At 40.2% G+C, this 16,391-nt stretch overlaps 1 protein-coding gene across 4 annotated transcripts in view; it reads right to left on the bottom strand.

The window, feature by feature from the left end:
* The window catches only part of Inpp4b (inositol polyphosphate-4-phosphatase, type II, 105kDa), a 354,826-nt gene that overhangs the window by 254,852 nt on the left and 83,583 nt on the right, over positions 1-16,391 (bottom strand). For all 4 annotated transcript variants that reach the window (XM_013029535.1, XM_013029536.1, XM_013029537.1 and 1 more), the window contains exon 4: positions 14,243-14,287. In XM_013029535.1, the coding sequence (XP_012884989.1) occupies positions 14,243-14,287 (45 nt within the window). The remainder of the gene's footprint in view (positions 1-14,242; positions 14,288-16,391) is intronic.

Raw genomic sequence — 16,391 nt, 5'->3', positions numbered from 1 at the left:
CCTTAGAGAAATACCCAGGGCTTCCCGGCCCTGCTTCCTGAGCCTCCCCCTCATTCCTTTCCAGCCACTAGTGGGCTTTCCTTTCCCTGAGGCTCAGGGAAGATGTTTGCTCCCTAAGTACATTTAAAAAAAACTCACTTCTCAGATTCTGAACACTGGGTCAAGTTTCTCAAAAAATGTCACATACATATTCTCTTTGTACTCCTCCAAAAATTAAGAGTCTACTTACTAATCAATTGATAAGTCAGTATTTGTCCAGTCCAATATTGGACTCTACTATCTGGTTTCACAGTTACTGTTCCAAATCAGTGATTACATTTAGATTAAATCAATTTACATCATACATTAAAAAATATGCAACACTTAAAAGCCTGGTGGCTCCTTTCCCTAATCACTTTGCTAGTATAAAATCCTCTCGCATTCTTAGTTTCCTCTGTTCTCTGTTGGTCTATTCTTCCTTCCCTTTGGAATTCCAGGAAGACAGGAATTTTCTGCAGCCTGGGGTGTCATCTACAGTTGGAATCCCCTGAGGAGATTTCCAAGACTAGGCTACATACCTTCCAGCGCAATTTATGACATGATAATTCAACTAACTGTGTGTCGTAAACTTCACAGTGACATCATACAACACGAGGTCCAGAGCTGTGGGCACGCTCCACTCAGGTTTGATGATTTGCTTAAGGTTGGGAATGTGGTTCTAAATGGTTCTAACCAATTTATGACCATTCATAGCAATCCTTCCGTGTTTATCCTGAATTTTCTGCAGTCTTCAAGCTTTCCTTCAGTGACTATACCCCATGTCCTGCCAGCTGGGGCCCTTTGAGCAACCTGCTCACTGTCCTTTTTTCATTTGCTATTATTCCTATTTGTTTTCTCAAACTTCTAACACATCATCCTCCCATCACTTTGTAACATGAAGGTCCTGAGAGTCACCACTCATATATTTACAAGACCTGGACTCCAGCGGACAAGAACAGATTGCACATAACAAGCTACAGCTTCTCCCCATAGTTGACCACATTAGTCTTCATAGAAATGCAACAGTAATGTATTATTTTCCCTTAAACACTGGGTGGAATATTTTAATAACTGTACATTTCCCTATAGAGTATGGGAGCCATGCATTGCTGATAGCATCAGCTATGTTTGTTGGCAGAATGCTAGTACGTGCATATGATGAAGGAAAAAAATGCATTTGAACACTTTTCTTATTTTAAATTTCCATTATATTTACTGGCACTGAATTGAAGAAAACAAATAATGTCCCAAATTCAAACCCAAGACCTTTCTTTCTAAAAAGGATAAAACTTATATAATGTGACAACATGATAACAATTTTAGGTTCCTAGATGTTTGCGGGGGAAAAAATAATTAATTCAGTGTTTAAGGTTAAGAAATCTCCAGGCAGGGGGTAGCTCATGCCTATACTCCTAGATATTCAGAAGGCTGAGATCTGAGCTTCATGGTACAAAGCCATCTCAGGCAGGCAAGTCTATGAGAATTATGTCTCCAGTTAACTAGCAAAAAGCAAGAAGTGGGGCTGTAGCTCAAGTGGTAGAGCACCAGACTTGAGGGAAACGCTAATGAACAGCACTCAGGCCCTGAATTCAAGCTACAGGACCAGCAGACACAAATACAAACACACACACACACACACACACACACACACACACAGAATCAACACACACCTCCACGCATACACACTGAATGAACAAATGAATAAACAAAGCCATTCCAATGCACAAAGCCCTTGGACACTGAAATAATGCTACATACCCTGGCTCATTTGCAGCTATGATGTATGAAATCATACATATTCTCCCCTTAAGGTGATACATGAACCACAAAGTGGGGGATGGGGAGGGAGTGGAGGCAGGACATTAATTTCATTACTATGTGTCTGCAGTGGAGTCTGAGGCCTCTGCTCAGCCAGCTTACATGCACAGCGGCAGCGGCCCGCTCGCGCCTCACAGTGCCATAGGTTGTGTAATGAGCCAATGCATATCGATTAGGTGGCTAGCTCAAGGAGGAAACCATCTTTTCATTTTACCAATAGCGCAGTATCTAGAGATTGAGTTAATTTTTTCAATAATATCTTTCTATTCAGTCTGGACCTCTGGCAATGCTTTGTGAGGAGGCTTGTAAGACACTCCACACATGGATAACAGAATCCAAAGAAAACTTGAAGAAAGGATGGATTGAATACCACTGGGAGGAGGAAACAGAAGACAGCGTTCTTGAGGAATAAGGTCATAATTTACAAGAGCAACCTGAAGATGCTTTTCTTATAGCAATATTGCTCTCAGATTTTCGCTACATTGAAATCGGAGCCCCAATGCCCCCAAATCCCATTACAATGGATTTGCTTATAAAACTAAACAGATTTCCTGGATGGGAAAGGCTACATTCAGGTTGGTGGGGAAATATACCCCAAAATCAAATTTGTTACCTTCGTCCCATCCCAGAATAATATAAAAATATGTCAGCAAATTGTATGTGTGTGTCTATGTATATTGAATAGAAACATACCAGTCTTTTTTAAAGGAAGGAAAAAAAAACTGGCTGAGATGCTAACATTTATCTCCTGAGTTGGAAACATTATGGATGCTAAAAAATCTACATCACACCTGACACCCATGCTCAGTTTCAGTATCACTGAGGGATTGGAGGGAAGGAGTCCAGACCTGCCACAGGAAGCTCTGGGAGGCTTCTAGATTGCCAGGCCTGGGAGCGGGGAGAAGCCAGCTGCACAGCAGACAGCTGATTTGCATATGAAAAGAACAAATTTCCTTCAAATCACTGTTGTCAGTACCAGAAGACTCCCATCCTCAGGCTTGCCCCCTGCTCCCTGGCTTCGCTCCGGTCAATCCTTCGAAAATCCCATCTTGTCCTGTTTTAATGAAAATTACCTAGGTGGCTAAGATTCCATCTTCAGGCAATTGAATTACAAATGCCGGCGTCTCCGTGTCTCCGTGGGTGTTGCCATCCCCTACTCCACGCGGGCCTGGCATTGCCGGCTGGTGAACAGACTTCACTCTTTCTGTGCGTGCTCCAAACCCACGTTCCACTTTGGAGGCAAGTGCTCCCAGCTCTCTGCTGTTCTTTTCAGCGAGAACATATGTGCTTCTTCACAGAGGGAGAAAATGTTATTCTGAGGGGAGAAGCGGGCTCCACCGAGAACGAAAGGGAGCATCGCAAAGCAGTTCATGGAAGTCAGGAGAGTTGCAAAAAGGATGGAAGAAGTAAGAAAGGCAGAAACACAGGGACTATAATCTATATATACACACATATATATGCTATGTACATATATATGCATATAGGACTATCTATATTATATACATATGTATGTATACGGGACTAGCTATATTGTATATATACATATATACAGCTATATTATTGTATATGTATATATACAATATAGCTAGTCCTGTATACATACATACATACAAATACATACACACACACACACACACACACACACTGGACCTGGGCACTGCTCCTACGCTCCTTTTGCTCAAGTATACTGCTCTACCACTTTGAGCAACAGCACCACTTCCAGCTTTTTTCTGTGGTTAATTGGAGATTAGAGTCTCATGGATTTCCTGCCCAAGTTGGCTTTGAGCCACAGTGCTCAGATCTCAGCCTCCTGAGCAGCTAGGATGACAGGCTGAAAACACTGGCACCCCGCTGGGAGCACTCTTTAATCCCAGGGATCAAGAGTGCACTTATTTTATTTTATTTTTCAAAACAGCTGTCATTGACCTGGGAACAAATGAGATCCTTGTCAGCAACACGCTAATGGCTATTAATGGATGCAGCACTTCCTGTGGTTTCTGAACAAAAAGATCAGTGCCACCGGTGGACAGACACAGTTCCAGCCACCCTGGTCATTGGGAGGTACCAGTCACCAAAGGTGGATGGGGACGGTGGGCTCAAAGTTGCCTGATTCAGCCGGGGCCATGTAATAACATCTAGGCAGTGTCTGGTAGTCTGGAATAGAATAAAGGGAACTGCTGGAACTCTGCCTTGGGGTAGCATTCTCCCCGCGGACTCAGAGGCCCACCTGTCTGGCAGGAAGCGCCAGATGATTTCACACACAGCACTCTGCCCCACAGGCCTGGGCGCCACCGAATCTGTAGAAGGCCCTTTTCACACATGGGATCTCAAGCCACAATGTTGAGGATTGAATTATTCCTATTGTGTCTAGAGATGACATTTGAGGTGATGGTGTTCCATTCCATTAAGGTAAAAAATGATTCCAGTATTTCTTTCTCCTGTGAATGCACTGGGTTTAACTTAGGTGTAAATTCAAGAATTGTTATGAATTCTAAGAATTCTACAAGTAACGTTAAAATGCTGCGTCGAAAAACATATAAAAAAGATATATTGGGAAATGTGGGGAAAGGAAGACACAGAAAAGAGGCGTGCCAGGGGATAATTAGCTTGTCATTTTATTCTCTGTGTCTTGATCATTCTTTGGAAGAGGGCAGGTTTTGAAAAGCTTGAAGCTAAACTTCCTATTTTGTTCAAGTCTTCACACATACATCTCCTTTTGAGCAGACCAAAGAAAATCTCCCTACTCATGCTGAAGAACAGAGCTTTGAGACTGTCAATGGCTCTGTCTGAGATGCTGACTTGCAGGAAATAAAACAAGGTTTAGACAGATAAATAAATGCTAGTGATGATTAGTGATCCAGGACACAAGAAATAAGAGGGAGGAGGAGGAGGAGGAGGAGGGGGAAAAATTAGTTGAGAAAGCAAATGTAGGCTAGCTGGAGGACATACATCTTAGTTATTTGGAGTAAAACCTACTACCACACAAGTCTATAGAAACAATTTCACAAGTTTCTCTGTGAAGAATATAAGGCCCCTGATCTGACACCAGTAATTCTGTAATTCACTGTCTGACACGATCAGACCAACTTAAAGTGAAAGAGAGAAAGAATGAAAGAAGAGCATATTTCATACAACCTCTGGGATCTCCTCTCCTCAGAGAACAGCTCAAACCTCTAGCTCAGTATGCCTGGAGCCATGTGTACATCAGTATGCCTGGAGCAGCTATCTGGAGCCAGAAGGTTCCTGAGCCCAGGTATTGATCTGTTGCTTTGAAAAATAAAATAAAACAATAACAACTTTTTAACAGAAAAAGTTACAAAACAAACAGAAGAACCTTCTTAGCGATTTCAAGCCAGCTAGCAGACAGGTAAGATGCAAATGAAAGATACCTTGTATTTGAGGTTTCCTTGGCAATTCTTAAGTTGCTCTCTCTGTAAATAGACAAAAGTTCAAGGAAATAGTTTCCAGACCTGACTGTGTGCCTTTGGATTTTGTAATAACATTTCAGTATCCTGATTTGGAAGTGGAAATAATTATATTTATTCTCTCACTGAGAGCTTGTAAAGGTGGAAAACTCCACTCAATATTGTATTAATATTGCTAATATTATATTAATAATGTGCTTCTCACTTTCATAGATTTAGCTCAAACAGCTTGTGAAGTGGGAGCTATTATCTGTAACTCACAGATAAGGAATCAGCATTAGCTAGATGGAGGGATTAAAACAAAATAACAATCAGAATAATACCATCCAGTGATTTCTCATACAGCTAGTGCCATCTTAGTGCTTTAGGTGAGCTGTCGAGTTTAATCTGCAAAACAACACAGTCAGAAGAATTTTTTAGGCTCACACAGGTAGCCAGAGGCAAAAATCAGGATCCAAAGGCTCTCTGAACAGCACCCAGGCTGCCGCTGTCAAACTCTGCCTGGGTGCTCTCTTCCTCGGTGTCATGGGCTGAAACGCAAGCTTGAATTTTCTGCACAGTCCATTTCTATTATTTTACTTGTCTGTTATTTTCCTTGTTGCTATTGGGTTCTGTTTAGTCTTAAGGACATCTCCATGAGGGAGTGCATGCCTATTGAGGCTGCCATCAAAGCAAACTCAAAGTGACTTTGTGGAGAATCTGATGCATCAGGTTTGACACGGGCAAATCTAAACTTCAGCAGCAGACACGGTCAAGCTTTAGAAGCAACCTTGCCCAGCTCAGCCTTAACTGACACTTCAGGTCAGGTCACTCTTGGAGAATCCTAAAGCCAGTAAGACTCTATCCTTCCTAAAATAGAACTTGTGAACAATGAAATCTCAGTACTTGTCTTTTCATTCAGAATTTTAAATTCTGAATGTGTTAACCATAATTACCAAACATTTCCCAGAGCATCTACAAATATATTGGTTTGTTGTGTTAAAAAAAATGTATGAGATGAAGCACTGGAATTCATACAAGCATTCAGCCACTGGGTCATATACCACATATCTAAAAGGGGTCTCGCCTGATTCTCAGTTTCACTGCTGTGCAACCAGGTCCTTACAGCTGTGCAGAGAAGTCTAAAATTATGAGAGTGTTGAGTATGGTGGCCCAGACCTGTAATCTTGGCACTGGAGAGATGGAGAGGATCTCAGTTCAAGGCCAGCCTGGACAAAAAGTTTGCGAGCCTCATTCTCAATCAATAAAAAGCTGCACATGGTGGGGCACCTATCACCCAGTTATGTAGGAGACAGAAACAGAAGATCTTTCAAGAGTTAAGAGTTGGATAGCAAAGCCAGGGTTCCCAGGACAGAGAGACAGAGACAGGGAGGCAGAGAGACAGAGAGACAGGGAGGGATACATGGAGAATGGTGGAGGACACACTGCTGGGGTGAGTTGACATGGAAGCTGTTCCCTAAAAGGCATCAAGGAACTAGCTGAGCCAGAGCCACAAATGTGGCAAACATGCCCTGCTAAGAACACTGTGCAGTTGGGGTAGAGTAGGCTACATCCATGAAGACAGGTAAGAATCTACAGCCTCCCGGGACACTCATGCATGATGTGATATTTTAATTTGATCTTAGGCCAATGGAAGTCCCCAGAGGGTTTTCACTAGAGAAGGGAAGACATTAAAGCTCTCACAAATAATGTGTTCATCCAATAAGGCACAATCAATTGAAGCCCAGGTTGGTGTTACCCCTAGCCAAAGACATCCTAATTAAATGTTCCTATGATAGGTCCCTCAGAAAGCAGAATGACAAGAAGAAAACGTGTATGTTGTTATGGTACTACAGCTCAGTGTGAGCGACACAGCTGCGGGAGGAGGAAGCAGAAAGCAGAGCTCCGTCCCCCACACTTATCACGTGTTGACTGACCATGTTGGAACATGGGCGCCCACCAGCACTGAGTAGCCCACGAGTCAAGTCTATGATCCTGATACAGAACATATTAAATCTTTGGTTGCCAGCAACTATTACCACACAACAGACCCGGGGAGATAGCTGAATGGGTTCCGTTTCTTTTTTTTTTTCAATTAAATGTCTATGTGGGCAGTACAAACACCATTATGCACATCTTACATAACCTTCTATTGCTCTTCCTTTTCCCATTTCTGTACTTTTATTTTATTTTTTTGGGGGGTCCGGTCGTGGGGCCCGAACTCTGGGCCTGGGCGCTGTCCCTCAGCTCTTCAGCTCAAGGCTAGTGCTCTACCACTTGAGCCACAGCGCCACTTCCGGCTTTTTTCTTTTTGCTTATGTGGTGCTGAGGAATCGAACCCAGGGCCTCAGGCATGCAAGGCAAGCGCTCTACCACTGAGCCACCTTCCCAGCCCACATTTCTGTACTTTTAATACTCAACCACAAAGACACTGGCCTTTGAAGTTTATAAAAAAAAAAAACCTAGATACCCCCCCCCCACATCCTTGCACTAGGCCCTTGTGCAAATAGTTGAACTCTTCTGTGAGAGATGAACAGTGAAGATGGAGAGAAAATGTAAAATATATGCAGCCTAACACCTGATATTTAGGAGGAATTCCATACATGACAACCATGAAGCACAGGAAATCTAGGACCAAGATTCCCTGCTCTAGGAAGCATGCACTGTGATCTAGTAGTTTACCTAAGGTAGTGTTCATAGTAATAACCAACAGTCACTTACCATACATCTCATACCAGTGTAAGTGCCTGATGTGAACTCACTGACTTCTTACATGACCTCAAAGGTGGAGAATGACAGATATCTCATTCTATAGATGAGGTCTGGAGACACTGGGTATCTTTTCTAAGGCCATACAACCAAGAAGTCACAAAGATAAGATTCAGATGCTGGCATGTTAGTATCATGGGCCTGACTCTTAGGACATGAGCAAACAGCCCTTCCCAATTGTGTTCAGCTTTAGCCTAAAATATAAATCCACTTTCATGAGCTATGTCGATTTTTGGCGGTGTAAATGATTGCTTTGAAAAATATGCATTCAGCTGGGCTTCTAGGGACCTGCTGTTGTCAAAACTGAGATCAGAAGATTGCGTAAAGACTCACAGGGGAGATTCCTGCATATAAGAAATATATAAGCTAGTGGTCGAGGCTTGGTACTTCAGAGTCCTTTATATTCAGATTAGAATGACCTGAACTTCTTCCATAAAACCAGTAAAAAACCACTTTTTCATATCTAAATGTAATTTATGAGCAAAAAGATGGTGTTTAAAGACTTCATTTAGAACTTAAAACCAAATTCCTCATCTACATAAGGTAACTGTAAAATACTGCAAGAATATTTCTAGCGCTTTAATTTATTTTGGAATGAAATGATAAGCAATAAGAGAAATGCAAAGGAACATTAAATACATCACCTTGGCAGATAAGCTCTCGGGTCTTACATTGTTTGTGGTTTTCTGCTCCCTTTGCCTGAATATCTGAACTGACATCTCCCTCAGGCTTCCAATGCATTTTCTAAGATTGCTGTTTTGGGTGTGATCAACAGGAGGGTTATAATTCCTATTGGTACAGCTATTCATGATTGCTGGCTAAGGATTTGTTTCTCCCATATCACAATTTACATGCCATTACTAGTCTTTTGGGTTGCTGTTTGTTTGTTGTTGAAGCTTAAAACTCAGCCCCTTACACTATGGCTTCGCTTTTTCACTCAAGGCTAGAGCACTGTCCCATTGGAGCCATCCCTTCACTTCTTGCTTTTCTGGTGGGTTTTGGAGATAAGAGTTTCATGGACTTTTCTATCCAGGCTGGCTTTGAACTTCAATCTTCAGTACTCAACCTCCCGGATACATACAATCATAGGCGGGAGCACCCAGCATCCAGCTACTATTTTCTGTACTGTCCCTGAAAATTTCTGGAAGTAGGAATCAATAAGTAGACAATGGGGATACATTCTAGTGGTTAAATGTAGCAGCTTCAGAATTGGATAACACCCCACCTAGATCTTGATTCTGCCATTCAGTGTGGATAGGTCTTAGGGAAAGTTCACTTTGGGGATTCTAAGCATGCTCTGGGAACAAAATTCCTGAATTGAAGTCTTAGACTCATTATCAGCTCATGCCTACATTTTCTTACCCTGTAAAATAGGGCTGAGAATAGAGCAATTACTCATTAAGAAATTGTGTGAATTGAAGCAATTAATCAATGTAAATTATTTAGAACGCCATATGGCAAACAAGAAAGCAGTCAATAAATTGTTGGTTGCTCTTTATATTATAATCTGCTGGAATTATGGTGAGGTATACTTGACATCAAGCTTGTAAAGAATAAATATAAGGTGTTGCATCAAAGGCTTATCTCCAATCCCATCATCCCTCAGGACTTGGCACAATGCCTTGTCTTTGAAGCCTCCCAAAAACTGATTTTAGTGGAATATAGTGCATTATATAAGACGTAATGTACTGTAAGAATCAAGAAAACAGAGATCGATTTATTATGAAGGGCACAATAACCACGAGCCTGACTGCTGTTCGGCAGGAGTTTCTCTTATTGCTCTGAAGCTCTCGCATCTTATATGGGGAAGTACTATTTTTATCACTGAAGTAAATACAAAACAATCTTTCTGTGTTTGGTAGCCCTGTCAGCTGGCCCAGCATACCATGTAAAAAGTGAGAATATTAAGGAATATGAACCAAAACCTTCTATTCTCCAACTGGTGCTGTAAAAATGTCAGAGCCTTATCAGCATTTATAGAACACAGCCAGTAAGACAGTAGACATGTGAATACAGAGAGCTGATAAAGTTAGACCTTCTAAAGTTGTTTGGGTTTTTTTGAGAAACATGAAATGTCTGATTTATAATGGTTCAAAATATATAAATGGACCTGACACGCAGGTAGCAGAATCTGTGTCTCTTAAGAGATTAGACTGGTTTCCTATATGACTTGTCATTTGGGGAACAATTCTGCACAGTTTCACATGCCAAACACTAGAAACTGATCACTGTTTTTCTTTAACTGGATGATTAGAAATATATTGTCTCTGTCTATAAAATCCCACATCAGTAGGCATAATCTAAGAACTAAATAGCTAGAGCCAGCATTTTCCTGGACCCAACCTTAACAAGTAAAGTGACTATAAATCGGGGGATAATTGAAAGAACTTACCTAAGGACATTTTGTCATTGTACCAAGACCTAATGTGATAAAAGTTAATTACTAGCATTTATTTATCTGGTACAAGTGTATCCTGGGTTGCATAACCAAGGGGCTTGTGTTTTTAAGGCATGCATGTTCACAGAGAAAACAGAGGTCCTGTTAGCAGTGCTGTCCACTGCCCCTGTTCATCACATTAACGGCTACTGGATTTATGGTACAGAGGATAGGATGTGTAGAGTTAAAAACAAAGTTAATCTGCTATGAACTGTGTGGGATCACCAATTCTGTATGCATACCAAGATTGGCAAAGGACTAGGAAGTAAGTAATACATGACTCCTCTTTGTTTTCATTTTTCCTTCCAAGAAAACAAGACAGTTGGCCATGAGTACATTAAAAACAAGAAAACAAATGTGAATATAAGGGTCAATTAATTTATATGCAGTCAACCATTAGAAATATGATTAGCAGTGGGCATGAGATACATTTTTAGTACATGCTTGTACAGAGCTATCAAGATCTTGTGAGCAAATTATCTTACTCAACTAAGTGTCTCTTACTGCATTTACTTGAATGAAGAGGTAAAAGGGAAGCTTGGGCAGGGCATAATGATTTTATACAGCACTTACACGAGGGAGAAACAAGTTTTCATGAAAACAGCGAAAGCAAGGCAATATATCACCTAGAATATGTAGTTGTAACTTGGGTTTGAAAAATGAAGCCATTTAAAATTTCAATAGTTTAATTTAAATAGTTTAATAAAGAAAGAAAAAACTGGGGTGGGAAAGAGGTGACAGTGATCAAGGTACATGATGTTCACAAACTGTCGTGTTACATGACAACCCTGTGTACCACTACTTAGAGGTAACACAAAATATTTTAAAAATAGGGGTGGAAGAGCTTCTTATTTTTCTCGCTAGAATTTGTTCTTATTTTACTTTTGATTAAATAACTATGTCTACCCTTAAACAATATTTTAGAAAGTGATTTTTCTCTCATTGTTCATTAGGTAACAAATAGAAGTTAACGATAAAAGATAGATGAAGTCCAAGGATTTTGGAGATTAAAGAAAAAACTAAAAGGAACAAAAGTGACGGAAAGGTGTGGTGGCATCAGCGCTCGCTCAGGTAGTTTACAAACACACTTCAAGAAAAGGTAGAGTTGAGTTCACCAAGCACTAAAGAGCCTAACAGCTTGGAGCATGTGTCTTCTAAAAATCAATACTATAATTCCCCGAAGACGCTAAGTGACTTTCTTTAGTCAGTATGTGGCGTTCACTCATCGGCCATTTGTTGCCATTTGATAAAATAACAAATGTCTGCACTTTGAGTGTCAGCATATATTTGAATAAATCGAGCGGTGGGAGGGAACCCTGAAGTTTCTTATGAATACATTCTCACTGTTGTACTCAGTGAGTGGATCTATGACTCAAAGCCGCAAACGTGAGTGACAGAGTTGCTACGGAACTTGACGAGGCTCTGGGAACGAACGGCACAGTTGGACTTTCTAGCCACCGCGTGTTGGAATTGCAGTGGAAGGCAGGCCTCCGGCTCAGGGAACCTTCTCTGGCCAGCCTGGTTTCCTGGCAGCTTCCATGCCCAGGGCTGGCCCCTCTTTCATCCATCCCCCTTCTCAGCACACACAAATAAGGCTGTGCTTGTGCTTTGAAATCGATCACTCTGCTCTGACAAGTATTCTTTCCAGAAACCCTATCACAAAGGTAAAAGACTAGGAATTTCTTCTCTTAAAAGCCTGAGTTCCAGTCTGCAAGTCACACCCCCTCCCCATGCATACTCTGCCTCTACTTCTTCTGAAAGCAAATTCTTTCCATATAAAACACAAGGAAGTTCAGCACAGCTTTATTAGTCTGACCATCAAAGTTTCCTTACTTTTTGCGTTTTGGTCTCTGAACCTGGGAAACTTTGGAAAAATCTATACATGTAACAAAAGTAAAAAAAAAAATCAAAATGTAAAATGTATCTAATCATTATCTCAACAGGTTAAAGTTCAAAATGGAATACTTTGAGCAAAGGATATAAGTTTGCAGCATCATTACTAAAGAAATTAGGTCCTCCAATAATTGCAATTTCACACCACTAAAAATCACTATAGTATATGAACATATTTAAATTTGGCCCCCAAATTTGAGAAAATGTCCCTACTAATATGAAAAGATAGGAATATTAAAATGCATCTCATCTTTGTACAATAAGTTGAATGTGGGCATGTGTTCATTTGTAAAACTCAAAAATAAAATATATTGGGGTAGATGGAGGAGGAGAAAAATGGAAGGGGTGCTATAGATCAAGGAGCATTGTACTTAAAAAGTGAATTGAAATCCCATCGGATGACTACTTAAGCATAATTTTAAAATATTTCTGAGCAATGAGAGAAAGGAAATAAAACCTCTCTACAGAGTTCATATGAACCCTATCTTTAGCCTCCTTAAATACACCTTTGCAACTAACTTCCTACCGGTCACATTGCAGTCATGTGTCATTCAAGCACAACTCCCCCCTCGGTCCTAGAATGGCAGACCAGACTCAGGGCACACAGTTTTAATCTACCCGTTGACAAAGTTACAAATGTCTACAGCTGACAGATAACTTCAATCTGGTTAAACAAGTGAAAGTTTGCCTTTGATGTGAAGTTGTCATGAGACAAAGAGCCATCCACAGAATCAACAGGAAGAGCAAGACAGAAAGGGAGCAAAGAAACACAAAGGATGGCTGAGACAAGCAGAAAAGGTCAGATAAGCTGACGTTAGGTGAAATGAACCCCAAGATAAGGATTCAAATGTTTTCTCTTTCTTGCGATTGTTTCTAACGTATTTATAAAATGATTCTTTGTTGTGTCGTATGTCCCTCCTCCACAGTATAAACTCTGCTTTCGTTGTATTTGATATTGGTATAATTTGTGGAGGGGAAGGGAAAAAACAAATCGTTTAAACAGGGATACAGGTGGACCCATTGCAACAATGGGATGTACAAGTTGTTATGTCAAAAAATGAACTTAACAACTTTACAACTTTGGTCGGGGTGGGGGTGGGGTGGAGGGTCGGGGTGGGTGGGAGATGGGAAGGGATGGAAAGAGGAAACAAAGGAGGAGGCAACAATGCTTGATAATTACCTTGCCCATGTAATTGTAACCCCTCTGTACAGTATTTTCACAATTTAAAAAAATATAAAAAATTAAACAAATAAAAAGAAACACAAAGGAAAACTCCACGTGTGGCCAGTTACCTACCCAAATAGAAAATTACACATGCAGATTCACGGTAACATTCGCTAGCAACAAAATGCAGTCCTTGTAGCAGAAGAAAAATCCTGGACACGGGATCTGGCAGAGAGGCAAGTTTGTCACTGAAGTCCCTTGGCCTGGGCAGAGAACTCTCTCATTAGCAGCATCTTTTTCACTTACAAAGTCAGGGAAAACAGGGATAATCGCCATAGTGCATGCCTGTGTCCCAAGCTATGTGAAAAGACTGTATCTCCAAAATGAACAAACAAATACATAAGCAGGACACGGTAGTATATACCTGTAAACCCAGCTGCTTGGAGGACGGAGGTAAGAGGATCATGTTCCAAGCTTTATCCTAGACAAAAATGTAAGACCTCATAAACAAAAAAGATCTAGAATTATATCTCAAGTGGCAGAGCACTTGCTAGCAAGTGTAAGATACTGAATTAAAATCCATTGGGGAAAATAAGAACTGCTTTTATAAGATGATTTTTAAAACTACAACAGCATTCATAAAAGTGAAATGTCATGCTACAAATAATGCACATTTAACCTGTAAACTACTATATAAGTTCTGAAAGTTATGGATACAAATAAGATAGAATTGCTTACCAAGGATGAATTCCAGCTGTGGCTCATTGGGCATCTTCTGAATGCCTATAAAAAATAATGGGGGTTAGTTGTCCAGATTTTATAAAAATTAGCTCATTACCAAGTCTATGCCAGTGTCAGTAGCGGATGTGTAAGTACATTGCTGGGCAGGAGGAGTAAGTGAACTCAGGTTTTCAGTCCTAGTAGTTATCTCTTGGGAGGGCACAGGAGCTGTCCCAGGCTTGAATATCATGCTCTATGGCCATAAACAATCGGAGAAATACTCTGTTTGTAAGCCATGACAAATACAAAGCTTCTTTTTCAGCTGTGTCTGCTTCTGCAGAGGGCAGTAGAACGTTTAAAAGGAGTTACCTCACCCCTGTGCTTCCTTACATGGATTGTCCTTCAAGCAGCTCTGAGCCTAGAAGAAATCCTTAACTAAAGGTTGGTGGTAAAAAGTAATACTCCAAACGGAACTACCAAATGAAAAGGTAAATGTGTCCATTTCATTTTCTACGACAGCATGGCTAAATGACTGAAGATGAACTAGGGAGAAAGCAAGCGTGGGAAGTGGGGAGTTAGAGGGGGAAGGCTGGGGTTGGGGAAGAGCTTTTGTGGGAGGGGATTGGTGCCTGATGGTCACACACACCAGGAACTTCCTAAAGGAGAATGCACAAGCCATAAAAATTATTATTGTTGTTGTTGTTATTATTATTGTCAGTCGTGGGGCTTGAACTCTGGGCCTGGGCACTGTCTCTCAGCTCTTCAGCTCAAGGTGAGTGCTCTACCACTTGAGCCACAGTGCCACTTCCGGTTTTCTGGTGGTCACTTGGAGATAAGAGTCTCACGGACTTTGCTGCCTGGGCTGGCTTTGAGCTGTGATCCTCAGATCGCAGATCCTCAGATCGCAGCCTCCTGAGTAGCTAGGATTACAGCCACTGGTGCCTGGCCAAAAATTATTTTTTAAAGGTAGGAAAGAGGGTAAGAAAGAGTAATAGAGGGGTATGACCCAGCAACATAATACACATGTATGGAACTATCACCATACACATGTATGGAAGGCCCTTTGTACAATCAATATCCACTAATAAAAAGAATTACTTTTATAAACAAAAGAGAACAGGTGAGGACTTGGTTCAAAACTGGGACCATATTTATTACAACTCATAGAGAGCCAAAGAAGCAAACATAAAACATAGGAATATAGGAAAAAATATCATTGTAGCAACAAAAATAAGTGTATTATTAAAAAATACTCTCCTTGTTTATTTTCTGCTACCTTCATCAGACACTACTTTAATTTATTGACATTTGGTCACTAATGTATTCTTTAAAGCCACCTCTTTGCAAAAAGAAGTAATGTTTATTCATGGAGTTAACATTTTTTTGCATATAGCATGTTTTTTTCACGCTGACATTTAATAGTGCTATGGTTAACAAGTTTAGACTTTTCAATAAAGTAGAAGGACATTGTAAAATTTGAATAGTCTGAATTTTCTAAATGTCATTAATTATTAACTCTGCTGTGCCACAAGCCCTAACAAACAAATTTATTGAAAATGTATCCAACAAGTACCTTTTTCTAATAATAACTTTTGAAACATAAATGAAATAAGGTTATATATATGTGTATGTATGTATGTATATATATATATATATATATATATATATATATATTTGACAGTGTTAAATAAATCTTCTGGACGAAAAAAAGCTAAAATCATACTAAAAGCCCCAAACCATAAGTTTTTAAGCATGTTTTTAATCACTTTAGAGGCACAAAATCCAATCAGTTCTAATGGGCAAATGCAAATCATGAGCAAATGTCATGCTTATTCCAACAATGTGATTTAGTGCTTTGTGGTAAAGGACCAGAGTCCTGTGATATTTTTTACTAATGCTTTCACCTTAAATGCCTTTGAGAATAAAAGTACCTATGTTTCTAAAATAAAATGATGTAAGAATATATAAATACCAAATAGAAGGTGTTCTTAAACACATCTTTAAGTGTTCACTAGTGTTAAGTGTCCAAACATGTCTTTAAAAGTGTTTCATCTCGTTAAGTCACATGATTTAATCACCCCATCCTGTACAGACCCATGTAAACATGACACTTAATGCATAGTGATGACTTGTTAACTGGAAAAGATATTAATAAAAAACGTAGATC

The sequence above is a fragment of the Dipodomys ordii genome, unplaced genomic scaffold (assembly GCF_000151885.1).
Source record: "Dipodomys ordii isolate 6190 unplaced genomic scaffold, Dord_2.0 Scaffold119, whole genome shotgun sequence".
In the NCBI taxonomy this organism is placed as follows: domain Eukaryota; kingdom Metazoa; phylum Chordata; class Mammalia; order Rodentia; family Heteromyidae; genus Dipodomys; species Dipodomys ordii.
Note: the sequence above shows the minus strand (reverse complement) of the source record. Positions and strands in the feature narration are given on the sequence as shown.